This window comes from Mauremys reevesii, linkage group 5 (assembly GCF_016161935.1).
Source record: "Mauremys reevesii isolate NIE-2019 linkage group 5, ASM1616193v1, whole genome shotgun sequence".
Taxonomy (NCBI): domain Eukaryota; kingdom Metazoa; phylum Chordata; order Testudines; family Geoemydidae; genus Mauremys; species Mauremys reevesii.
In genome coordinates, this window is record NC_052627.1 from 87660786 (window position 1) to 87686834 (window position 26049).

General features: G+C 41.1%; 1 protein-coding gene across 9 annotated transcripts in view; it reads right to left on the reverse strand.

Annotated features, from left to right (window-relative positions):
- Positions 1 to 26049, reverse strand: part of CEP135 (centrosomal protein 135) — an 82351-nt gene that overhangs the window by 48400 nt on the left and 7902 nt on the right. For all 9 annotated transcript variants that reach the window (XR_005599445.1, XM_039541657.1, XM_039541659.1 and 6 more), the window contains 8 exons: positions 25150 to 25317; positions 18826 to 18967; positions 17183 to 17267; positions 9286 to 9414; positions 6231 to 6446; positions 5268 to 5333; positions 1696 to 1846; positions 826 to 1019 (listed from right to left, as the gene is read on the reverse strand). Coding sequence is in view for 8 of the 9 variants with exons in the window: in XM_039541657.1 (XP_039397591.1) it covers positions 826 to 1019; positions 1696 to 1846; positions 5268 to 5333; positions 6231 to 6446; positions 9286 to 9414; positions 17183 to 17267; positions 18826 to 18967; positions 25150 to 25317 (1151 nt within the window). In the remaining variant the exon portion in view is untranslated. The remainder of the gene's footprint in view (positions 1 to 825; positions 1020 to 1695; positions 1847 to 5267; positions 5334 to 6230; positions 6447 to 9285; positions 9415 to 17182; positions 17268 to 18825; positions 18968 to 25149; positions 25318 to 26049) is intronic.

Consider the following 26049-nt stretch of genomic DNA (forward strand, 5'->3'; position numbering starts at 1 on the left):
CAATTAGATACCTGCAGCTGGCCCATGCCAACTGACTCAGGCTAAGAGACTCAGGTTAGAGGGCTGTTTAATTGTGGTGTAGATGTTTGGGTTCAGGCTGCAGTCCAAGTCCTAACATCTACACTGCAATTAGACAGCCCCTTAGGTCAAGCCCAAATCACCTGGCACAGGCCAGCTGTGGATTTTTAATTGTTGTATAGATACTTACGTGTTAGGGTACCTTAGATACCCAGATAGACACATCCTTAGATCTCTCTTGCTTCTTTCCTCTTTAATTTGAAATAAAAATCTTTTTCTACAGATTGAGCAATAATGGAAGACTTGAAAAATGTCAACAGTAAAAGAAGGTTTCAGAGTAGCAGCCGTGTTACTCTGTATACACAAAAAGAACAAGGAGTCCTCGTGGCACCTTAGAGACGAACAAATTTATTTGGGCATAAGCTTTCGTGGGCTAAAACCTACTTCATCAGATGCATGGAATGAAAAATATAGTAACCAATATATATATTACAGCACATGAAAAGATGGGAGTTGCCTTACCAAGTGGGGGGTCAGTGCCAACAAGGCCATTTCAATCAAGGTGAAAGTGGCCTACTCTCAACAGTTGACAAGAAGGTGTGAGTATCAACAGAGGGAAAATTACTATTATGGTTCACAGTTACTTATGGTTCATGTTCCAAATATAATTTAAAAAGACAATTAGGGTAAATAATTTTCTGCAGTTAATATTTAGATTATATTTTATCACTTCTTGAATGGAATTAATATTTCCAGCAACAGATCTGCATTGCTTTTTCCACCATTCATTGATAAAGGGGGCGTTACCTTTTCTGGAGACCTACGGCACGGGCTAGCTCTTCGTTTTATCGTCTTTTGAAGATATTCTAGCTCTCTTTTATAGTAATCCCTGTCTTCTTCTAAAGTCTTCACAAATGCATCTAGTCGAGAAGGTGTCTTGTCTCCAAAAGCTATACCATATTCTAACCTCATTCTCTCTACTTCTAAGACAAGTTCTCGTTCTGCAGAGGAAAGCAACCAAGAAATAACAAAACTCGCATATATATGAGTAAGAGACTATTTTAAGGAATGCACACTCAAGTTACAATAACAATTGCTAAATATTACAACAAAATCTGATCATGAAGATAGAATACATTTTCTTACTGACAAAACTAGAGAGTTAACTGTATGTGCCTAATATACGAGTTAAAAGTTTTAGAAGTATTTCTAATATATTGCAGCTAGGAAGGTATGCAACAAAATCACACACAGAGAGAGACACACACACAAAAAATAAAACAAACAGAACAGGAGCCACAGTCAGTATACTGCAGTTCCATAACAATTTATTTTGCATTAACAATTAGAGTATACTATTCAGGACAGACATGTATCATCTACAGGGTTAATAAGATTAGCACAAATAAAGCCTAAAATCACTATAGATGTCTGTACACCCCTCACGCAGAAAAAAATGCAACTCTACAGATAAATTATATCATGCATGCACAGTTTCAGAGCTGGAATATTTTGATGGAAAACCTTAAGTCTTCATACAAATTATTTTTATTCCAAATATAACAGGATCCCTATTTAGTGTTATTACTACTTACGGATAAATATATTTAAGATTTTAATCTTTAAAAAAACCATCATAAAAGATGTATTTAAGGAAATTAATATTTAAACATTTACCTATAATTTCAAAGTTTTCAACTTTTTCTGAAAGCCTTTGTTTCTCTTGCTCAAGCTGGTTTAACAATAGTTCAAAATTTTGTTTTTCATCTGCTTTTCCAAAGAGTTCATCAGCCAGCCTCTCTTTTTCTCTTCGACATGAACATAACTCCTGAAATAAAAGTACTGAAAAAGTTAGTAGATTCCTAAAAATGTCACTAAATAAAAATTAAGCCAAGTATTTTAAATAAAATAATTTAACATTTTCTTAATTTTCTAATTTTGATCAGATGTTGCTACTGTTTAACCAACCCCATGTACAAAATTTTAAATGTTAATTAATATGTATTGTTTTGGTGCCAATTTTTTTATTATAATCAAGTGTAAAGTAAAAATACATTATGCTATATCATGCATTCAGAACCTTGCAGTCAGCAATGAAACTAAGGCTTTGTCTACACTACGGGGGGAGATCGATCTAAGTTACGCAACTTCAGCTACGTGAATAACATAGCTGAAGTTGACGTACTTAGATCTACTTACCGCGGGGTCTACACTATGCAATATCAAATGGAGACAGTCTCCCGTCAACTCCCCTTGCGCTTCTCATTCAGGTGGAATACAGGAGTTGATGGGAGAGCGATCGGCAGTCGACTTAGTGGGTCCCGCTAAATCGACCGCTGATGCATCGATCGCCGCACATCGAACTCCCGGTAAGTGTAGACAAGCCCTAAGAAGAATCAGGTCAGTTTCATTCTGCTGCTATAAGAGGGAAACATAATTTTTTAAAAACGTGGAGAGGAACGAGCAAAGGAAAGAAGATACAACTAAAGCAAGATTTTTTAGTAAGCAGGTCTGATCAAACAGTATTTCGTAAATATAAAATATTTGTATCAGAGGGGTAACCATGTTAGTCTGTATCTGTAAAAGCAGCAAAGAATCCTGTGGCACCTTACAGACTAACAGACGTTTTGGAGCATGAGCTTTCGTGGATGAATACCCACTTTGTTGGATGCAAGTAGTGGAAATTTCCAGGGGCAGGTATATATATGCAAGCAAGAAGCAAGCTAGAGATAACGAAGTTAGTTCAGTCAGGGAGGATGAGGCCCTGTTCTAGCAGTTGAGGTGTGAAAACCACGGGAGGAGAAACTGGTTTTGTAGCTGACAAGCCATTCACAGTCTTTGTTTAATCCTGAGCTGATGGTGTCAAATTTGCAGATGAACTGAAGCTCAGCAGTTTCTCTTTGAAGTCTGGTCCAGAAGTTATTTTGCTGCAGGATGGCCACCTTAAGATCTGCTATTGTGTGGCCAGGGATGTTGAAGTGTTCTCCTACAGGTTTTTGTATATTGCCATTCCTAATATCTGATTTGTGTCCATTTATCCTTTTCTGTAGAGACTGTCCAGTTTGGCCGATGTACATAGCAGAGGGGCATTGCTCACATATGTTGGAAGCTGGAGGCATGAAGGTAGGCGTAGCGGTCAGTAGGTTTTCGGTATAGGGTGGTGTTAATGTGACCATCGCTTATTTGCACCGTGGTGTCTAGGAAGTGGACCTCCCGTGTAGATTGGTCCAGGCTGAGGTTGATGGTGGGGTGGAAGCTGTTGAAATTGTGGTGGAAGGAGACTCTGGAAAAATTCTCCTCCAGCTTCCATCCCGGGCACACCACATGATCCATTGTCTACAGCCAAGCACTGAGGTACAACCACATCTGCTCTAACCCCTCAGACAGAGACCAACACCTACAAAATCTCCACCAAGCATTCTCAAAACTACAGTACCCGCACGAAGAAATAAGGAAACAGATCAACAGAGCCAGACGTGTACCCAGAAGCCTCCTACTGCAAGACAAACCCAAGAAAGAAACCAACAGGACTCCACTGGCCATCACATACAGTCCCCAGCTAAAGCCCCTCCAACGCATCATCAGGGATCTACAACCCATCCTGGACAATGATCCCACACTTTCACAGGCCTTGGGTGGCAGGCCAGTCCGCGCCCACAGACAACCTGAAGCATATTCTCACCAGTAACTGCACACCGCACCATAGTAACTCTAGCTCAGGAACCAATCCATGCAACAAACCTCGATGCCAACTCTGCCCACATATGTACACCAGCGACACCATCACAGGACCTAACCAGATCAGCCACACCATCACCGGTTCATTCACCTGCACGTCCACCAATGTAATATACGCCGTCATATGCCAGCAATGCCCCTCTGCTATGTACATCGGCCAAACTGGACAGTCTCTACGGAAAAGGATAAATGGACACAAATCAGACATTAGAAATGGCAATATACAAAAACCTGTAGGAGAACACTTCAACCTCCCTGGCCACACAATAGCAGATCTTAAGGTGGCCATCCTGCAGCAAAAAAACTTCTGGACCAGACTTCAAAGAGAAACTGCTGAGCTTCAGTTCATCTGCAAATTTGATACCATCAGCTCAGGATTAAACAAAGACTGTGAATGGCTTGTCAACTACAAAACCAGTTTCTCCTCCCTTGGTTTTCACACCTCAACTGCTAGAACAGGGCCTCATCCTCCCTGATTGAACTAACCTCGTTATCTCTAGCTTGCTTCTTGCTTGCATATATATACCTGCCCCTGGAAATTTCCACTACTTGCATCCGACGAAGTGGGTATTCACCCACGAAAGCTCATGCTGCAAAACGTCTGTTAGTCTATAAGGTGCCACAGGATTCTTTGCTGCTTTTATAAAATATTTGATTAATTTAATTGGCATTAGTTAAATAATTTGTATGACAATATTTTGTTGTATTCAACTAGTTCTGTATCTGCTCAAATACTATTTGGTGCAGATTTTTTCTATTATTAGATCATCCTACTAATTGAATGCTTTTTTAAAAGCATATTTTATACAATACTTAAACAGTGCCACTACACGATGTGTTGTTTTGAACTACAGGAGACAGACTTTAAAGGACATGGGGACACAGGTATTTTTCATCTGGGCTTTTAAACTTTGTCTCCAACCTAGCAAGTGCTGAGTAAAATGTTGGCAGTCCTGATTAAGAGATTCAGCAGTTTCTTTAGAGAATTTTCTTCATATAATGTCCTACTTGGGTGTGGTGAAAATAATTATACCATTACAAATTAAGGACTGTGACATTGGGGAAGGAGAAATGATAACAGGGAAAACTCAAGGAAAAGATTGTACTTTACACAGAAAAGTCTTTTGTAATACAACATGTAGAAACAAATACAAAAAGAAAACTACAATGCTTAACCAAACCATTTGTCTACAGAATTGTTTTCTTTAGTTTATTCAAATTTACAACAAAATGATAGGATGGCTCATTCAGCTTTTTAACTTTGAAATCTACTCTCTAAGCTATTTTATTAAAGTTCTTAAATATTATGGAAGATATTCATGCCTATATACATTTTCTGTTTTAAAAAAGCTAACAGATCTTTTCCTTCCTGTAAATTAAACAATTTATCTCATAAGGATGAATGCATGTTAAAACATTCTATACAAGATATGATAAACTGAAAAAAAGAAATCACAATTTAATTGGAGTTACCTGAAGAAACCTCAATTTGAAAAGGTTGTTTTACTTACTGACTTAAGTCTCGCTATTGTTTCTTCAAGATCCTGTATTTCACTATGTTTTCTTTTAATTTCTTTCTATTAATCAAAGTTAACATACAATAAAAATTAAGTATTCTAAATTATAATAATTCCTTTAAAATCAAATACTCCTGAGATTATGTACAAAATATTTTTGTGAGAAATATACAATTTACTTAGAAAGTGATTTCTACTTTGCTAAATTCTAAGTACATGTAAGCAGTAAAATGCTATGTAAGCTGAACTTAATATCTAAGAATACACTAGTCATCACTTACTTGATCAAGAGCTTAATTTCCATGCTATTTATTGAATAAAGCACAGTAGTACCGAAAATGTCTAAAATTTGCTGCACACAGACTTATATTCCGCTTAGAACATAGTGATTAAATGAGCTATTGCTTGATTCCTCAGCGCAGAACCCTCCAAACCCAATTATCATTGTTACAAAGATTTATCTTGTCTCAGGAGTTCTTGGTCTCAGGATTTTTTTTTTTTTTTAAACAGTCTTCTTCCTTCCAGAAGCTAACTACCCTTTAAATAACTGTCTTGCCTAAAACAGTAAAGTGACAAAATAAGAGAAATAATCTCTCTTCTATTAGCATGCATGCTGGCCTATTTTGTGCATTTTCCTGCTCATTCTTAATAGAACAGAGAACAAAATCTTAAACACAAAGTACCAAGAATGAAGCCAAACAAAATTTTATGGTACTTTATAGTACTATACAAAGCTTTGTGATACCACAGTAACAAAAATATATGTTTAATCAAGGAGTAAGGATCGTCACCTTTCAATGAGAAATTCTATACAACATTCCAAATACATTTCATAATGTTTTGATTTGTGGTAGGAAAATAATCCTTGTATCCTTTAAATGCAGATTCAACTCCTCTGACTTGAATGGGAGTTGGATCAGATCCATAACAACATGGAAAATTACAGTACTTGCTTACCTTAGCTTCCCCAATTTCCTTATCAGCAGTCTCAAGCACAATTTCTTTGTGTCTTTCCAACTGCTGTGCCAAATGGTCTATCTCACTCAGTTCTTGGCATAGTTCTTCATTTTTATTGCTTAAATGAACCACTTCACTAGTGACATTTTGTTTGGTGTCCAAAAGGTCTTGTATGCGATTCTCAAGCTCTCTGTTTGTTTGCTGAAGATATTCAACCTATGATGTATTTATAATTAAAACAACAATATTAAATACAAAATTGTCAAATATTATTAAAGATAGTAGAATACCTCTTCCACTGTTTCTGAATCAGTGTACCTGCTTTACACATTAAAAACAAACATCTCTCCTTGTAAAAAATTGCAGTTTTTCCTATTCTTAAAAAGTAATAAAAGTTAATATTATATATATATATATATATATATAAAGATTAACATGGAGTTAAGGAGGTAGACACTCAGCAGTGCCTTGAGCTCCCTGAACCCTACCAAAACATGAATTTAATTTCCAGAACCCAAATGCTGAGAAACCAAGAAGTGTGGAGTTAAGACCCACTATCACCTTTACAAGAAGCTTAGGGCTAGTCTACACTAGAAGCGCTACATCAGCAGAGCTGCAGTGATGCAGCTGCGCCACTATAGCACGTCTGGTGAAGACACTCTATGGTGACAGGAGAGAGCTCTCCTGTCGGCATAATAAATCCACTTCCTTGACAGATGGTAGCTACGTTGGCGGGAGAAGCTCTCCTGCCGACATAGCACTGTCCACACCGGCGCTTAGGTCAGTATAACTTAGGTCACTCACACCCTTGAGTGACGCAAGTGCTAGTACCTGACCTTAGTATTGTAATAAAAAACACAAACATCAGAAACCTGGGAAGTGCGTAGCCAAGCTAAGGGCGCTGGAGTATTGAGGTTGCAAGCCTGCACCATTCCTGAAGGACATTAATGGGTGAGCATCCAAGTCTCCATATATTCACCCCTACCACAGCCTTGGGGGCATTAATGGATGGAGAATCTATGTCCCTCACAAGTCCCCACTTGCTCTCTTCTACCCATTCCTACTATGTACCTTGACAACCCCAATACCTTTCCCCCCACCCAAGGTACTGAAGGGATATCACTACCCCCACATTCCTGACCTTGAATTTCCACCAATGTCACCTAGGGAAGGAGTTTGCCTACCTGGAGAAGAAGGATGGACCAGTGGTCAGAGCATTAGCCTGGGACTCTTGAGACCCAGATTCCATTTGCTGCTCTGCCCTTGACCTCCTGTGTGCATGACCTTGGGCAAACAACTTTGGGTATATCTACACTTGGCGATAGGGGGGGTGTGATTCCTAGCTTGAGGAGACAGACTTGCACTAGCCCTCATCAGGCTAGCAAACTAAAAACAGAGTGTAGCCATGGCAACATGAGCTGTGGGAAGGGCTAGCTTACCAGAGTATGTTTATAGGGACTCCAATGGGCAAGTATTCAGGGTAGCTAGCCCATCGTGCTGCCACAGCATTTTTAGCATGGTCTCTCAATGAGGGCTAGCACGAGGATATATCCTCAGGCTGGGAACCACACCCCCATCTCAAAGTTGAAACATACCCTTAGTCTCTCTGTGCCTCAGTTCCATATCTGTATACTGGGATAATGATACTTCTACTGTTCACAAGGATGTTGTGAGAATAAATAAAACAAACATTCTGAGGTGCTCAGATATTACAATAATGGGGGCCATATAAGCTAACTAGATACACAGTTATCAGCAGTGCTCGCTCTAATAAATCCCAGAGACTCATTAGACAAGCATTGCTAGTAGCTAGGGAAATGCATTCCGTGGACCACTGGAGACATGAGGGGTGGGGACAGTAAAGAGGAGCAGCAGTACAAGGGGAACAAAGAATGACCCATCGGTTCCCTTTATGTTCTAGGGAACTGGAGTATCAGGGAACAGAGCAGAAATGGGGGGAGGGGATTAAATGGGGATACGTATATCCCCATATAGATGCTCTCATTCATTTCCCCAGACATAGGGTGCTCCTTCACTACAGAAGTCCTATAAAGCAGGAGCTGCAATCTCCACTCCATATTATCTCACTGTGCTATTACATTATGAATACAGGAAAATAATGCAACTTAAGACAAAATAAATGCTTCCTTTTAAGAGGTCTACTGTTGTGTTTGTTTTACCTCTCAGTACCATTTTTAAAAATAAGTACAAAGGGTTTATAAAATTGACTTCAATGAGATAACACACACGAGCAAAATTACCCACCTTCATGAGTGTTTGCAGGATTGCAGCCTAAATTACTCACTTCACTAATTTTGATCTTCAGTTAAACAATGTATGCAAATTTTCTACTTTTTAAAAACACATTTATTTTCAATTTTGGAATATCAATTGTTCAACATTCTTTAACAGTTACTATTTAAAGTTGCTAGTTTTACTTTTAAAGTTTTGCTTGAGATACTTATTTCTACTTCTCAGTCAGAATTGCCTTTGCAGATTAATACTCCTGATACACATGCTATGAACATGTGAATGTTTCGGGGGAATTGCATGGCTCAAAGGCACCACTTTTCCAGATTCTCTGACCTTATGATGCCAAAGACACAAGTGTATCTGCAAAGACAATGTAGTTGAAGAATCAGTTATTTGTAAGTAACTTCTCTTTTCAGTGCACAGTTTCAGTCCCTCACACACAGAAAAAAAATATAAAAGACCGAACAAAAACTTTACTGTTTTCAAATTAGTCCAAACATCATACAGAAATTTTACAGTTTGAACATAACAAAATGAAAGTTACTAAACACAGATGTCTTACCAAAAATTTTTAGTAAGAAACTGAGACCTTTGGGTTATAAACTGAAACTATTCTAAACATAAACATTAAGTCATTTAAAAATAAACTGGTAACAAAAGACATGATGCAATTTTAAATGAAGCCTCTTAAGCTGATCTTGTTTCTAACACAAAACATACTTTTTAAAAAGAGGAGCTACAAGTAATTTATAGGTTGCAAGTATTTCTAAATTTGACAAACTAATGTGCATAAATGTGTTACCTGCAAATTTAAATGGGCAATAAGCTTCTCGTTACTTTTACTTCTGGATTCCAAAGATATAACATCATGAGAGCGACCACCATCCAGTGCTAGTACTAAACGTTCTATCTCTCTATCTCTCAGTTCAACCTTTAGGGAGAAAATATTTATTCTTTTCAAGTGCTTATTTATCTCCTAGCAGCCTTAGAAAACCTCTACTATTTTTGTATACATTAAACAGATTGAATTCAAAGTTGCTAGCCATTTGTTTGTCACAATAATAATAATAAATATGTAACTGGATGGCATACTGTAAGAGGAAATCTGAAAATTTAAAATCTCTAGAACATTAAAGGCAGTGGCCTGGCTGGGAAAACGCCACTGCTTACTTTATTATATTTACCACTTTTAAGTTGAAAATGTTCAATATTTTAAAAGAATATTCCCCCCTCCACCATTTTGTTCATCCCCATTTAAATTTATGTATTTATTTTTGGTAACAGTACAAGAAAAACAACATAGTGGTTTGTGTTCATTTAAAATGAAAAGAAATGAATCTGCGGTAAAAATTAAATTTGAGAAGTTGCTTGAAAAAAATATCCTGTCCAAATACATATCTTTAAAAGAGTAAATAATAGGCACAAAAAGGGAATAGAAAGCACATATGCAAAGTACAGCAAAGGCACAGATCTTAGAAATTCAAGAACGCAAAATGCAAAATACATAGATGTTTTCAAAATTCAAAGCATGAGTTCAATCATGTCTTTGTTATTAATGGTTATTATGATTGACATGTATAAATTGGCAAAAAAAGTGTTTTTCAAGTGTATTCCCAATGTCAAATGTTTTCCACAAGCACATTCTCATTAAAAAAAGTAAAGAAGCTTACTAAACAGATTCAAAAGTGAAACATCTAAGTATTGACAGGTTTCAGAGTATCAGCCGTGTTAGTCTGTATCCACAAAAAGAACAGGAGTACTTGTGGCACCTTAGGGACTAACAAATTTATTTGAGCATAAGCTTTTGTGGGCTACAGCCCACTTAATCAGATGCACAGAATGGAACATATAGTAAGGAGCAGGAGTAGATGAACAGGATACTGCTTATCTTAATTAAAATTCCCCCCTTTTCACGTTCTCTGTGTTTGTATATATATTTCCTTACTATATATTCCATTCTATGCATCCGATGAAGTGGGCTGTAGCCCACAAAACTTATGCTCAAATAAATTTGTTAGTATCTAAGTATTGGTATTCCATAATGTAGCTTATTCATGTGCCAATAATGCTTTCTCAGGCACACTACCATACTGCCAGCTAACGCATACAAAGGGTACCCTTAACCAATACTTTGCAACAAATATGCTACGTCAGTCAATTATAAGCAGCATTGCTTAAAACAGTAGTTCTCAACCAGGGGTACACATACCTCTGGGGGTATGCAGCAGTCTTCCAGAGGGTACATCAACTCATCTAGATATTTGCATACTTTTATAACAAGCTACATAAAAAGCACTAGAAAAGTCAGTACAAACTAAAATTTCATACAATTACTTGTTTATACTGCTCTATATGCTGAAATGTAAGTACAAAATTTATATTCCAAAATATTTATTTTATAATTATATGGAAAAATGAGAAAGTAAGCAATGTTTCAGTAATAGTGTGCTGTGACACTTTTGTATTTCTATGGCTGATTTTGTAAGCAAATAGTTTTTAAGTGAGGTGAAACTTGGGGTACGCAAGAGAAATCTGACTCCTGAAAGGTCCGGGGTACAATAGTCTGGAAAGGTTGAGAGCCACTGGCTTTAACTGAATGAGGAATATTTTTATGCATGAGTGCAAGTTATCAAAATTGCAGCCACACAACAGGCATAAACAGATTACAGTAATATATTGCTTATTTGGATAATGAAGGATTTTTGTCACCTCTAATATCCTGCACATTCCTTAGGGGAAAAAAAAAGAGGTTATAATTTGATTGTGTCTGGTGGCCAAGTCAATGATTCAGACAATGGCAACAAGCTTTCTAAGGTCACTGGTGCATTACTTCTGGTGCTCCTGTAGGTACTGTCCATTTTATTTTATAGATATCCGGATTTGCTTGTCTCAGAGGAAAATGCATTAAGATAAGAGTTTAGAAATTATTTTAAAACCAGAAAATATCAAAGGATTTTACTTTGTAAAGGTCCGACTTAACATTGTTCTTTCCTTCCTTCCTTTTACTCAATCTGATATTGGAAACTGATGTTTTCAAAGCTATTTGGGAAGAATCTCTGGTATCTGAGCTTAGAATAACAGAAGAACAGAGTTTCAATATGAAAAGATTTCAAGATGCCCAGTACTTTGTTCTAAACTAAGCAATAATATGCATTCAAATGTCAACAAAGAATTTTATACAATCTGACCTGACCAAAAATAAAGTAAGGGGTAAGATCATTTGAATTACCGACCTTGTCTTGAATATTTTGAAAAGCCTCCACTTGAGGAGGAAGGAAGAAAAATGCTGTGGCAAAGAGAAGATGGGACTTCGACATGAGATAGCCTCATGTTTGGTGCACTGGTATGAAAAGGCCACAGTTGGTGTGACTGGATGCAATACTCATCTAAGGACTGGAAAAAGACTAGAATTCCTGGTCAGGCCCCTATGCAGGCAGGAAGGCAGGCAATGTACAGGAAATCCAGACCAAAGACAGCTACATCTCTAACTCTCCAGACGACTAGCCTGGAAGGTAGGAACAGCAAAAGAAAATCAACTGCTGGGACTCAGACAAGACCAACCAAAAACACTGGGAAGTACCTGGTTATAAGGAGTGGCAAGAAATCCAGGTATATACTCAATAGGAAAAAAGATTGCTTTCAGGGAGATTTTTGAAAGAGCTGCTTTTGAAACAGCCATGAATTGGTGTACCTTTGCACCCTGAGAGAACGGAGTTATTTTATCTGTTTAAGCTGCATTGTGACCAAAGGAAAGACAACTAAGGGGCTGGGATGGCTGGATCATGGTCGGGGCAGGAGGTGAAGGAAGTGGTTGTGGGAAAGGCAGTGGAGATTTCGGTTTCTGGATCTTTTGCCTGACTTGTTTGTACAGCCTAAGGCTCGAGCTCTCAATACAGGGGAGAAAGGAGCTTACCATCACCTCCTTAGTACTAAGTAGTGTTACAGGTTATATTTATTTGTGACCCACAAGAAAATTCAAATTAAACACACTTGCCTACAAGAATATCCTGAGAACAAGCAACCAACAACTGTAGATTGAAACTTCTATTCCTCTATCACTACCTTTAAATCACTGACAAAGAAGGTCTCTGGAGAAGCTGGATATAGTTTTGCTAGCATTTCATCACAGACTGAAAATACCTCAGTTTCAGCTGGTGATAAACTCCTTTGAGGGTTATTCAGGGTTATCAGGGAAGTTAAATTGGATAAATTTCAGAGTAGCAGCCGTGTTAGTCTGTATCCACAAAAAGAACAGGAGTACTTGTGGCACCTTAGAGACTAAAATTTATTTGAGCATACGCTTTTGTGGGCTACAGCCCACTTCATTGGATGCATAGACTGGAACATACAGCAAGAAGATATTTATTCATACAGAGAACATGAAAAGGTGAAAGTAGCCATACCAACTGTAAGAGGCCAATTAATTGAGATGAGCTATCATCAGCAGGAGAAAAAAAAAACTTTTGAAGTGATAATTGAGATGACCCATAGAAGGTGTGAGGATACTTAACATGGGGAATTAGATTCATTATACTAATTAACAAATTTATTTTAGCATGAGCTTTCGTGAGCTACAGCTCACTTCTTCAGATGCAGCTCACGAAAGCTCATGCTAAAATAAATTTGTTAGTCTTTAAGGTGCCACAAGTACTCCTGTTCTTTTTGCAGATACAGACTAACACGGCTGCTACTCTGAAACCTGTCATTATACTAATTATCACTTCAAAAGTTTTTTTTCTCCTGTTGATGATAGCTCATCTCAATTGATTGGCCTCTTACAGTTGGTATGGCTACTTCCACCTTTTCATGTTCTCTGTATGTATAAATATCTTCTTGCTGTATGTTCCAAATTGGATAAAGTATCAGAAAAAGTGTCAGACTCCAGTGTGATGTTTTTATCATTTATGACTGTTTGCAATGACAGCTTTGCATTTTGGGGAGGGTGTGAGAAACAATTTTGCTATTACTTAGTCTATAAGGTGCCACAGGACTCTTTGCTGCTCTCCCACACCAGTAATCACATCACATTATGGCACAGGACTGGCATTAGAATTTTTGGAAGGACCATTAGAATGACTTTTGTATCCCTCTCTCCAAATTTTCAGGCTAACATCAAACTTCTCTGCTGTGGTAGAACTGAAGACCAGATGATTATGATGGATAATGTGCATAGTGAGTATTTAAAAACATATATTAAGGGACAATTCTCCATATATTGTAGGGACTCGGACTGCTAGGGCTCTCATTCACAAAGAATGGATACATACAGAGTAGGTGATTTTCTTTGTCTTTTCTCCAATTTAACTAGAAAACCCCAACTAGTCAACAATATTAATGTAACTTAATCACTCAAAATCCCATCATTTTCCCTAAAAATGTTCAGTCTCCAGGGAAGCACAATACATAAAATTCATGAACCTAAAAATCTGTGCTTTTCTTGTTTCTTCCCTTTCCTTATTAGTTCTTTACTTTCATCTCCACACCATTTTGTTCTCATTTCTATCCTTGATCATTCTGTTTGAAAGACAACATCTATCTTCCTCTTTTTCACATTTGTTCCCATTTTGCTGTCCACTGCTTTATTTCTTCCTGGGTTACACTGTCTCTACCACCCCCCTCTAGAACCCAAGTATTCTCATCTCTGTCCTATATATTCCACCATGTTATCCACTGTCCCTTCTAGGTCCTTCCTCAGCTCCCTTTCTAATATTATACACAGCACTTAAGAGGTGCTTTTCACACCAGTGATAATCACATGACTGCCATTGTGGGGAAGGTTAGGATTATTACCTCCATTTTACAAGCAGAGCAATTGAGGCAGAAAGCAAGTCAGTGTGGAATACAAACTTCCCCTGCTCCAAGACCCAAGCATAAATGACTAGATCTAGGTATCTGACACTAATGAGATACTTCTTGTGGCCTGAGGTCACTCTGACTCCTCAACAGAAGAGTTGGCTTAATACAGGGGCGGGCAAACTTTTTGGCCTGAGGGCCACATCGGGTTTCCGAAATTGTATGGAGGGCCAGTTAGGGGAGGCTGTGCCTCCCCAAACAGCCAGGCGTGGCAAGGCCCCCACCCACTTCTCATCCCCTGACGGCCTCCCCAGGACTCCTGCCCCATCCACCCCCCCCACACCCCTGCTCCATCCACCCTCCCCTGCTCTCAGTCCCCTGACCGCCCCCAGACCTCCCGCCCCAACTGCCCCCTGCCGCCCCATCCAACCCCTCCTCTCATTCCTGACTGCCCACCCAGGACCCCTGCCCCCATTCAATCCCCCTGTTCCCTGTCCTCTGACTGTCCCAACCCCTATCCACACCCCTGTCCCCTGACCACCACTCCGAACTCCTCTGCCCTCTATCCAACCCCCCCCCCCCCGCTCTCTGCCCCCTTACCGCACTGCTTGGAGCACCAGTGGCTGGCAGTGCTACAGCTGCGCCACCCAGAGCACCAGGACAGGCAGCTGCGCCGCCTGGCTGGAGCCAGCCATGCCACTGCGCAGCACAGAGTGCCGGGTCAGGCTGTGGCTCTACAGCTCTACAAGAGCTCGCAGCCCCGCCACCCAGAGCATTGTGCCAGTGGCACAGTGAGCTGAGGCTGTGGGGGAGGGGGAACAGCAGGTGAGGGGCCGGGGGCTAGCCTCCCAGGCCAGGAGCTCTAGGGCCGGGCAGGAGGATCCCGCGGGCCGGATGTGGCCTGCAGGCCGTAGTTTGCTCACCTCTGGCTTAGCAGCAGACAGCTGAAAGGCAGCTTTCAGCAGCCCTAGATCAACAACAGACCTTACCCTCCCGTTAGAGCTACAAAATTATCTGGGGATCTCCCCCCACTAAAAATTAAAGCAGGCATAGCTGTGGGTTTCATGAATCACAAGATCAGCTGTGGGGTAGCTGTTTGGTGGGCTATAAACAGCACAAGAATTTTTTTGGGTGGAGGAGGGGAATCAGTGACAAACTATCATCCCTAGCAAGCTATTTTAACTGGTTTACATTCACAAGGCTCTCTCTGAAAAGAGGCTTTGTGGGGGAGGGAGAGAGAAAAAGAGAGAGAAGGAAGTGAGGCTAGTGGTGGGGGGGACAAGGCCACATGTTTTCTCACTGTCAGAGAAAACATGGTGAAGGTAGAACTCCAAGAAAAGATTTAAATTTACCCTAAAAAATTAGCAAGAATTCATCAGTTTCAAAAGAAATCCGCTTTTGGATGAGAAAACTAAAATCTTAATAACCAAGACCCAATTTAAGTAGAGTAGTAGATGTTATTAAACTATTTGGTTTCAAAATATTTGTAATTTTAAGTCTGCACATATACCCTGTTTCTGAGATATTTTTAAAACACCTGTTCCCCATTAATTTAAACTGAGGGCATGGCTACACTTGGCAGATGTAGAGCGCTGTGAGTTAAACCCGCCTATGTAGATGCAGCGCTTTCCCTACTGCACGTCTGTCCATACTGACAGCTGCTTGTGCACTGGCGTGGCCACATTTGCAGCACTTGCAGCATCATTGGGAGTGGTGCATTATGGGCAGCTACCCCAGCATGCAAGTGACTGCAACATTCTTTTCAATGGGGGTGGGGTGGAGTGTGACCGGGAATGTGTTCTGTGTATGTGGGGGGAGAGAGTGGGTTTTTGGGGTGCTGAGAGCATGTCAGCATGCTGTCTTGTAAATTCAGACAGCAGCAGACCTCCCGCTTCTCTCTCTCACACACAGCATTCCACACTAATGTCTTGCATGCCGGCTGTCAGAAACGGAGCTTTGAAAGGGCATTTCCGCATTCCTACAGGAGTTCAAAACAACGACAAGAGTGGCCACTTGACGTAAGGGGATTATGGGACATTTCCGGAGGCTAATCAGAGCACAGTAACGCAACACCTCGTTCACACTGACGCCCGTGCGTTGTAGCCAAGGCGCAGCAAACATTATTCCTCTCGTCAAGGTGCAGTACCAGCAGCGCTGTAGCTGCAGAGTCAGAGTGCTCTACGTGCCTTGTCAGTGTGGATGGGGAGTGAGCTAGGGTGCCCGGAGCTCCTTTATTGCACTGTAACGTGCAAGTGTAGCCAAGCCCTAAGTCAATATTTTGTCATTTACTATAATCACCTTTTTTTTTTTTATTTACATATGTTTAAAAAGCCAATATTCTTTATGTAAAAAGATATCCTACCTATCATTCCACATATGCAGAGTGCAAGTCTAAAAGTTGGTACTTTAGTCCAAAACAGGAATCTAATAAACCACATATGGACTAAAACTGCAAAGACAGTTTATCCTAACCAGATACATATTTTTTTTAAATAGTTTTCAAATAGATGTAGTCCAAACTTAACAAAAAAAATTATCCTTAGGGTGTATATTTGTACATCAAAGTGATCCTGGAATGATTTGTGCTTGTATACATACATGAAAACCTCAATTTAAAGGCCACTAAATATGTTATTTAATGGAATCATTGATCCAAACAGAACATAAACAGTAGGAAAACATCTTTTAAGAAAACATCTTTGCATTAGCAATTTCATCCAGAAGTGTAAAAACAAAACAGTATAGAATAGGGGTTGAAAAATATTACTAATTTAAGAACGCATTCTGACCATATTTGATGCTTAATGCTTTTCCAGTAATGTAAAAATACAAAATTATACACAGACTATTCCCAGTGTTACTGTGGCAAAAAACAAACAAACAAACCCTTAAAGTGTTTATTCTACCTGTTTGCTATAATTTTTCACCCCACGTCCAGATATCTCCAGCTTTTCCTGCAATTCGGCTACTTCCAACTGAAGTTCATGAATTCTGAAATATATTTACAATATAGTGCATATGTCCAGATTGGTTTCATTCAGTAATTCAACACATACATATTCTAGTGATATAGAGTTTCAACAGTTTTCTATTAATATTTGCACCTTGCCTCCGCAAGAGATACATTGGACTAAACAGAAGAGTTTCGGTCATGCATAATATAGGTACAGAGGCATCAGTATGAAAAGTAGATGAGTTTTAATAGAAGAAAATCAGGAAGATATCAGAAAAGCTTTTTTTAAATGACTAGAGCCTTATACAAGTTCAAGTTCCCAGGACAAACAAACATTCTTAATACACAACCAGAAAAGGACAGACACACACACACAAAATATATAATATATAATAAGATGAAACATCCTCTCCACAAAACACTGCCCTCTTGGCTTCAATTCACAGTATTTGAACTAAAATTCATTTAAGGCACCATAGTAGAATCTCAAGGGAAATGCTTTAAGACAATAAGCTGTTTATTAAATCTCCATTGCTAGTGTGTTATAGATTTATAGTATTATACAGATAAGACAGAAAATATCATATTGCCTCTATATAAATCCATGTTACGCCCACATCTTGAATATTGTGTGCAGATCTTGTCAGCCCATCTCAAAAAAGATATATTGGAATTGGAAAAGGTACAGAAACGGGCAACAGAAATGATTGGGGGTATGGAATAGCTTCCGTATGAGGAGAGATTAATAAAACTGGGACTTTTCAGCTTGGAAAAGAGACGACTAATGGAGGGATAAGAAAGATGTCTATAAAATCATGACTGGTCACCAAATGAAATTAATAGGCAGCAGGTTTAAACCAAACAAAAGGAAGTATTTCTTCATACAACGTACAGTCAACCTGTGGAACTCCTTGGCAGAGGATGTTGTGAAGGCCAAGACTATAAGAGGGTTCAAAAAAGAACTAGATAAATTCATGGATGACAAGTCCATCAATGGCTATTAGTCAAGATAAGTGGGGATGGTATCCCTAGCGTCTGTTTGCTAGAAGCTGGGAATGGGCGACAGGGGGATGGATCATTTGATGATTACCTGTTCTATTCATTCCCTCTGAAACACCTGGCATTGGCCACTGTTGGAAGACAGAATACTGGTCTACATGGACCATTGGTCTGATCCAGTATTGCCATTCTTATGTCATACACAGAAATTAAGAATGAAGAAATGTAATCTTTATTCCATATTGAGAGCACTGTCAGTCAATAAAAATGATATTCAGTATAACAACTAGACTGTTCTTAAAGAATATTTATTTCTTTTCCTAGAGAAATCATTTGATTTCTCTGGTGTCATTTCCACAGACATACATGAATGACTAAATCTCCATGCACTTATAGGTTCTTCTTGGCCAAAAAAAAAATCTAGAAGGGCTATAGAGTAGCAAATCAAGTAAATGTGTGATTGGTGCTGCAAAGCTTCATAGCAATGAGACATGAAATGCTATATGATGTCGAAGATTAAAGAATGATGAGAAAAACAGTGTTACGACAGCAAACATATATTACCAACATTCTGAAAAAAAAAAATCTTTAAATCACCTGTTATCAGCCACTTGAAGAAGATCTGCAACATACGGGTCATCTGGCTGAGGAATTGGATAGGCACTGACTCCTGAAGGAGGGACAGGTTGATCAATCTGCATGAGTTGACGCCTGAATGGAATGTTTCTTTTCCTGCCACCTAAAAATCCACAAATGCTTATTACTTGAAATTGAAGTAAAAGAGGATATTCTATTTTCATCTGAGGTGAAGTATTCAATAGCTTCTGAATTGGCATGTTCCTCCTTTCATCACAGAGAAGCACCCATGAATAGAAGTCATACATTCTTGACAACATCCTTAATAAAATACCACACCAGGGGTCAGCAACCTATGGCACGCGTGCCAAAGACGGCACGTGAGCCGATTTTTAATGGCATGCTGCTGCCTGCTGGGGTCCCGGCAGCAGGCTGAGCCAGACCCCGTCAGGCAGCAGCATGCCATTAAAAATGCTGCCTGACCCAGACCGCTCTTCTCCACCCCCCGCCTACCACTCTCTCCGGCGGGGGCAGATGCAAGCTTGGTCCTGCGGGCTGCTGCTGTATGGTAGGCTCCGCCGGCAGCCAAGCTTCCCCCTCCCCCGCCTCTTTCCCCAGCATGCTGTGTCGAGCCCCACCTCCTCTCCCTCCCTGCCGCCGATGGCCCTTGCGAGGGAGGGGAGAAGAGCAGCCCCAGCACCCTTGCTGCTCAGACCGGTAAGGATGCGGGGAAGGGAGGCAGGAGTGGGGCGTATCCCTCCAGCCCCCTGCCGTGAGGCGCTCAGGGCAGGAGGCTGGGAGCACCCCGTTGATCCCAGCTCACCACCCCCTAGCCCTCTGCCCTGACTCCTGCACTCCACACCCACCCTGCCCTGACTCCTGTACTCCCCACACATACCCAGCCCCCCCACACCCTATGCCCTGACTCTTGTATCCCCCACATCCCCACCCCCGACCCTGAGCACCAAATGGGAGCTCCTGCACCCCCACCCCATATTCCCACCTGCACCCCTTGCACCAAATGGGAGCTGCCCAGATAAGAACTCCACACTCAAACCTCCTGCCCCAACCCTGAGCCCCCTCCCTCATTCTAGCTCCTGGCCAGACCCTGCACCCCAACCCCCAGCCTGCTCCTTCACCCCCAGCCCTGTGCTCAGTGAACCCCCACCCTCAGCTCAGTGCAGAGAGAAAGAGGAAGAGAATTGGCGAGAACCAGGGAGAAGGTAGGTACCCACTCTATGTGGGCAGGGCCGGGACCCCAGGCTGGCAGTATTCTTGTTGAAGGAAATAAGAGTTATATTTGGGGAAAGACTGAAACCAGGACTCCAGCATTTGGTCTTATAAAAAGATAAGGGATCCCCGGGGAGTGTTGGAGCACACTACACCCATGCCCTGGGGATGCATTTCACTGCTCACTAGGTGGGGTTTTTCCTCTGAAACTTACATTTTATGTCAAATTTCAAACCAAAACAAGAACAAAAATACCTTCATTAAACATCCCATTTTAAAAATTAAGTATTGTAAAGTTTCACTTTAATAGTTTGACAGCCTGGAGATTGATGTCCTAATTATCCTCAGAACAGGTACACATGGGTATTTTCCTGTCAATGTGACTCCCCCTAGAGGTGGAGAGCCCAATTCTTACATTAGATCAGAGGCGGGCAAACTTTTTGGCCTGAGGGCCGCATTGGGTTTTGGAAATTGTATGCAGGGCTGGTTAGAGGAGTGGGGGCGTGGGCCGGCCCCATCTGCACCCCTGACTTGCCCCACTTCTCGCCCCCTGATGCCCTCCCCCCGCTCGCTGTCCCCTGACCGCCCCCAGAACCCCTGCCCCTGACTGCCCCCTCCAAACCCCCACTCCTTCCTGACTGTCCCTCCAGACTCCTGCCCCATCCAACCACCCCTTTTCCCTGTCCCCTGACTGCCCTTGACTCCCCCCCTCCTTCCTAACTGCCCCCCCAAACCTCTGCCCCCATTCAACCCCCCATTCCCTTCCCTCTGACTGCCCCGACCCTTATCCACCCCCACCCCTGACCACCACCCTGAACGCCCCTGCTCTCTATCCAACCCCCCAGCTCCCTGCCCCCTTACCGCGCTGCCTGGAGCACCGGTGGCTGGCAGCACTACAGACAGGCTGGGCTCTGCAGTGGCACTGCCACAGGAGCTCGCAGCCCCGCTGCCCAGAGCATTGTGCTGGCGGCAGGGCGAGCTGAGGCTCTAGGAGTGGGGGAAGAGCTGTGGGGGTTGGGGAGGAGCCGGGGGCTAGCCTCCTGGGCCAGGAGCTCAGGGGCCGGGCAGGAGGGTCCCAGAAGCCGGACGTGGCCCATGGGCCGTAGTTTTCCCACCTCTGCATTGGTGGTAGTTCAGTATAAAGTCTTCTCAAAACTGCAGTCATTCTACTGAGACAAGTCACCAAATGAGCTAATTATTCAGTGTATGTACTCATGTACTCCTTATGGGCACCTAAATCCCACAATTAGGAAACAGGGAGGGCAGTAGAGTTTTCCCACAGTACAACACATTCATAGCACTAGAATGTTGATACTGGGGGCAAAAGACACTAGGCACTCTGGGATAGGGTTACTTTGACTTGGGTCTGTGTACTGCAGTGTGGATGCCAGAGCCCAAGGTTCAAACATGGGTCAGAAAATCCTTAACCTAGAGTTAAAATGCAGTGTAGATGCTCCAGCCCAGGGCTCCCTGACATGGGTCAGCTAGCTTGACCCCCACTAACCTTAAGCTTACATTGCAATGTAATGTTACAGGGAGCTGTGATGTGAGGCCTGAATGATCAAAGGACTATACTGAACAATATGCCAGACAAGAAGGGACTTTTGGGACAAACCTGCGAAGTGGATTTCCTGGGAAATGACTAGAGACAGGTTAATGCAAATTCCTCATCTCCAGTTAATGTAGCTTCAAAAGACTGGGTGTTTTCCTGTGAGGAGTAAGCAATTGTCTGCTGATCATATGTTATATGAGGCCAAAATTAAAGGCCCAAACTGTATAAAGGAAAGACTGAACTATTCCTGGTTGTTCTGGTTCTGAATCTAGGACCATGTCTACAATAGCAAGCTTACAGAGGCACAGCTATACCAATGCAGCTGTGTTGCTGTGAGATTGCTCATGTGGCTGCTTTATGCCAACGAGAGGGACCTCTCCCATCAACATAGTTAAACCACCTCAAGGAGCAGCGATAGCTATATTGGCGGGAAAAGCTCTCCTGCCAACAAAGCACTGTGCACACTACCACTTATGCTGGCAAAATGTATGGTGCTTAGAGCATATGTGCTGACTCCATGGGTGCTCCAGGGCTGGAGCACCCATGTGAAAAAAACGGTGGGTGCTGAGCACCCATCGGCAGACCCCCTACCAGCACCTCCCCACCCCCCCAGCACCTCCAGGCTGCCAGTGGGCCCAAAGATCAGTGCCTCCCCCCCTCCCTCCCAGCGCCTCCCATCTGCCATAGATCAGCTGTTTCGCGGCCTCAGGAGGCACTGGGATGGGGGGAGGGAGGAGGAGCAAGGGCACAGCATGCTCTGGGGAGGAACTGGGCAGGGAAGGGGTAGGGGTGGGAAGGAGCAGGACGGGGTAGGTTTGTATTGTTTTTAATATGTTTGCTTATTGTTAAGGTGAAAGCATTATAGAGCATACTTGCTTATAAATAGCTGTGTGGTAACTTATAGTTGTGGGCCATTATGCTGTTTACAGCCTTCAAAAAATGCAAACGAGGGGGCTTTCTGGGAATACCACAGTGTAGGCAGGGAACTGTGCCACCTGGAAAAACACCCTGTCAGGAGGGAGAGAGACATGGCTCTCTATCCAAGACACATGATGGCTGAGAAGCTGGAAGCCTAAAAGAAGCTAAGAGAAGCTGGGTGCTCTTAAGAGATCCTGGAGGGGAGACTACAGGTGCAGTTGTCCTGCACTGTAACACTAAACATACCAAAATTATATGTTTGACATATGCTTTGACACTAATGGATGTCACATTGAGAAAAATAAAGATTGCCTGTATGAAAGAATAATTTCCACGATCAGAATATTATGGAGCAACAAGAATCCTGGGATTCGCCAGCTATCATATAAGCATGGAATTGCAGACCAGTGCAAGTTTCTACAGCTACACAAGAGCCATAGAACTCTTATTGCCACAGAAATACACCTTGAGTGATGCTGTGTTAAAATGTTACAGCTGAAAAATAAACCACCATAAACAAAGCTACAAGATAATGTTTCTGTAGTAAAAAGGTGTTCAGTATAGGATTGAAGGAATCCTTCCAGTAATTCTGAAAGATGAGCGAGAGAATCACACCTGAAAATTTTGTGCAAATTCCCCAGCAGCAAAATTAAAATCAAGAGAATTGATTGGATTTTGACAGCTTCGTTCATTATGTCTTTACAAAGCCACTGGAAAGTTTTTCAGAAATGCAGAAGTGAGTCTAAATTAGGAATTAATTAGCAGTAGAAGGCAAAAAACAGAGGGGAGGGACAAATAGTAGAGAGCAAGGAGGAGACAAAACACAGTGGAGAGAGATAAAACAGAAGGGAGGCTGAAAAAGTGACCTAGTAGTAGTGCATCAGCATTTGCAAATAACTTTCACATCTCCCTAGGGAAGCATGAGCTAGGATCACTGCTTCTCCAGCACTCTCAGCACTTGACAAAAGGGATACCTTGTGTCACTCTAGCAACCATCTCTGGCCAAATGATGTGTTACTCCTGTTCAGTAAACAACCTGTCTCTCCTTAAAACATTCCTTTTAGTGAGATTTCCACCATTTATCTATGTCCTACTAGCAGCAAAGCACTGAATTAAAAAAATTAAATTAAAATGTCAAAAGGATAAACAAAACAACATTTAGGGATATACTTGATGTGACTAAACTTAGCTCCTCATTGTTTACTTATGCCTCTTTCCTTACCCTTCCTTCCACCCATAGCTCCAAATGGTCTGTCATTAATTTCATTACCTTATCAATCTAATTTATATTACAGATGCTTCTAGCAGTCTTGGCTATTTGCCTGTAAATTAAAGAGCCATGTGCACCAACAGTTTTTTTATATTGAAGTATATTAATAAAAAAATATGAGGGACAGTACTGACTAGTTTCAGAGGCAGTAACTACTAGTTCTACTAACCAGAATATTAAATATGATGTTAGATCTTTGTGCATGGAATAGGGGTAATTGCAGAAGACTCGAGGGGGAAAATGAGAGGGGAAAGAAAGGAGTAAAGCCACAGACATAAAAGAAGAGTACAATGGGTCATCCAGCAAGAAATTAACAAAAATCCCAAGGGAGGAGCATGAATGCATGGAGGTGAAAAAAAGTAGAAGATAGCTTAATTTTAGCTAAATTGTACATGGATTTCTTTCAGATGCCAATAGTGGATAGGAACCAAAAGAATTCAGAAATAAAACCTTAAATGTTGCAGTTCCCCACGAACACTTCCCCATTTGAAAGGGTGTGGGAAAGGAAGTGAGAGAGAAGTTACCCTAACAAGTGAAATGAAACACTTGCACATGTTCATTTATCAGAGAGACCTGCAGAGAGAGACTACTTTAAGTTCTTTGAGTTCCCAGAGAGCTAGATCCTTGGTGCAGTATGATTGTTTAGTACTGGGGTGGAAAACTGACGTCAGCTGCAAAAGCCAAGTAAGTGGCTCAAAGAGGATCAACCAGATGCAAGGATGATGATCCTGAAGCTGTACAGCCAAAGTAGGTTCTCATGTTCCACATACCCTTTTTGCTATCAGCATACCAGTGAAAAGCAGGAGAGAAGCATGATTACTAAAAACAAGGAGGCTGGCATTTAGAAGCCACTATATTATTCTGATTTTGAACTAAGTTTACAGCCCTTTGTGGCTCTTACAGGACAGCAGCCCTCAGACTGCTCTAACAGGTTAAGTAACATGATGCTGACCATTACTGTGAAGTTAATATAGACAGGGACAAATCATATTAACCACAACCAATTGTACGATGTTAAAGACAAACTACTGAGACATGGGTTTACCCACGACCAGCTGACAGTGTTAAATATGATTTGCCATTGGTAGCAGAGTCACGGTCAAAATTATGTTGGTTAACATGATACCCTTAAGGTTGTGTTCTAACTATGTAATTTTCCAGAGGCAACTTTGCCCATACCACTCATCATCTTTCTTTGATAACAATATGTTACACAAATCTTTCTTAAACATACGGAAAAGCAGACTTGCAGAGCAGAGAGCCGAAAGTTTAAGAAGATAATCCCAGCTTCTCATCCTTACCTAGAAAGTAGAACATCACCACAGTTTGGGAAAAGTAAGACTATCTAGGATTGCTTTATATGCAGTGGTCGTACCTGGAGTTTGTACTACTGCTTGTAGATTCTTCTCCTGAAGTTGCTGAATTTTTTCAGTCTTGGCTTTGTTATCTCGCTCTAATGATCGAATTTTATGTATATATTGATTATTCAGAAATTTCAAGTCAGCTGTCTCATGTTCAATCTTTCTTAATGTGGCCTTCAAGTCTAGAAAAAAACAAAACAATAGCTATTAATATTCTAATAGTACAAAAATATGCATAAAGGAGTCATGTCCTCATTTTCAAAAACATGACAATTATACAGGGGCTGATACTGTTATGTAGTTCTTTAGATTTTTGCAAAGTTCATGCAAATTTTCTCTCATTATTACTAATATTTTTTCAGCTGTTAAAGTCTTACTTCATGTAAGTAACATCTGAGTTTTATTTACAGATTATTATTATTATTGTTGTTACTTTTATTCAGTATAGACAGACTCCAGTGGAATAAGCTGGTGACTTGTAGTTCTGTCAGACTGTAGAGCACAGGTCACGGGGGTGATCTGCAAAAGCAGCTTAAAGCTCAGCTTTGCCAATGATCTCAGCGATGCTCTGTGCAGGCTTTTCCTCTTGAGTTGTGCTGCTCTAACTTATGCCAGGCTGCAACAGACACAAGGGCTCAGAAACATCCTGGCCACATCCTCTGAAGAAGTGAGTTTTTTATCCACGAAAGCTTATGCCCAAATAAATCTGTTAGTCTTTAAGGTGCCAGTGGACTCCTCTATGTTTCTATGGATACAGACTAACATGGCTACCCCTCTGATCCTCTTTCATGTAGCCATTAACTATTTATCCTTCTATGCCAGGAATAGTAAGTGGCATAAGCGATTACTATGACTGCTCTGTGCCATCCGAATATCACCCGTAGACTGATTTGCTCCTCCTTTGAAAGGGTTAA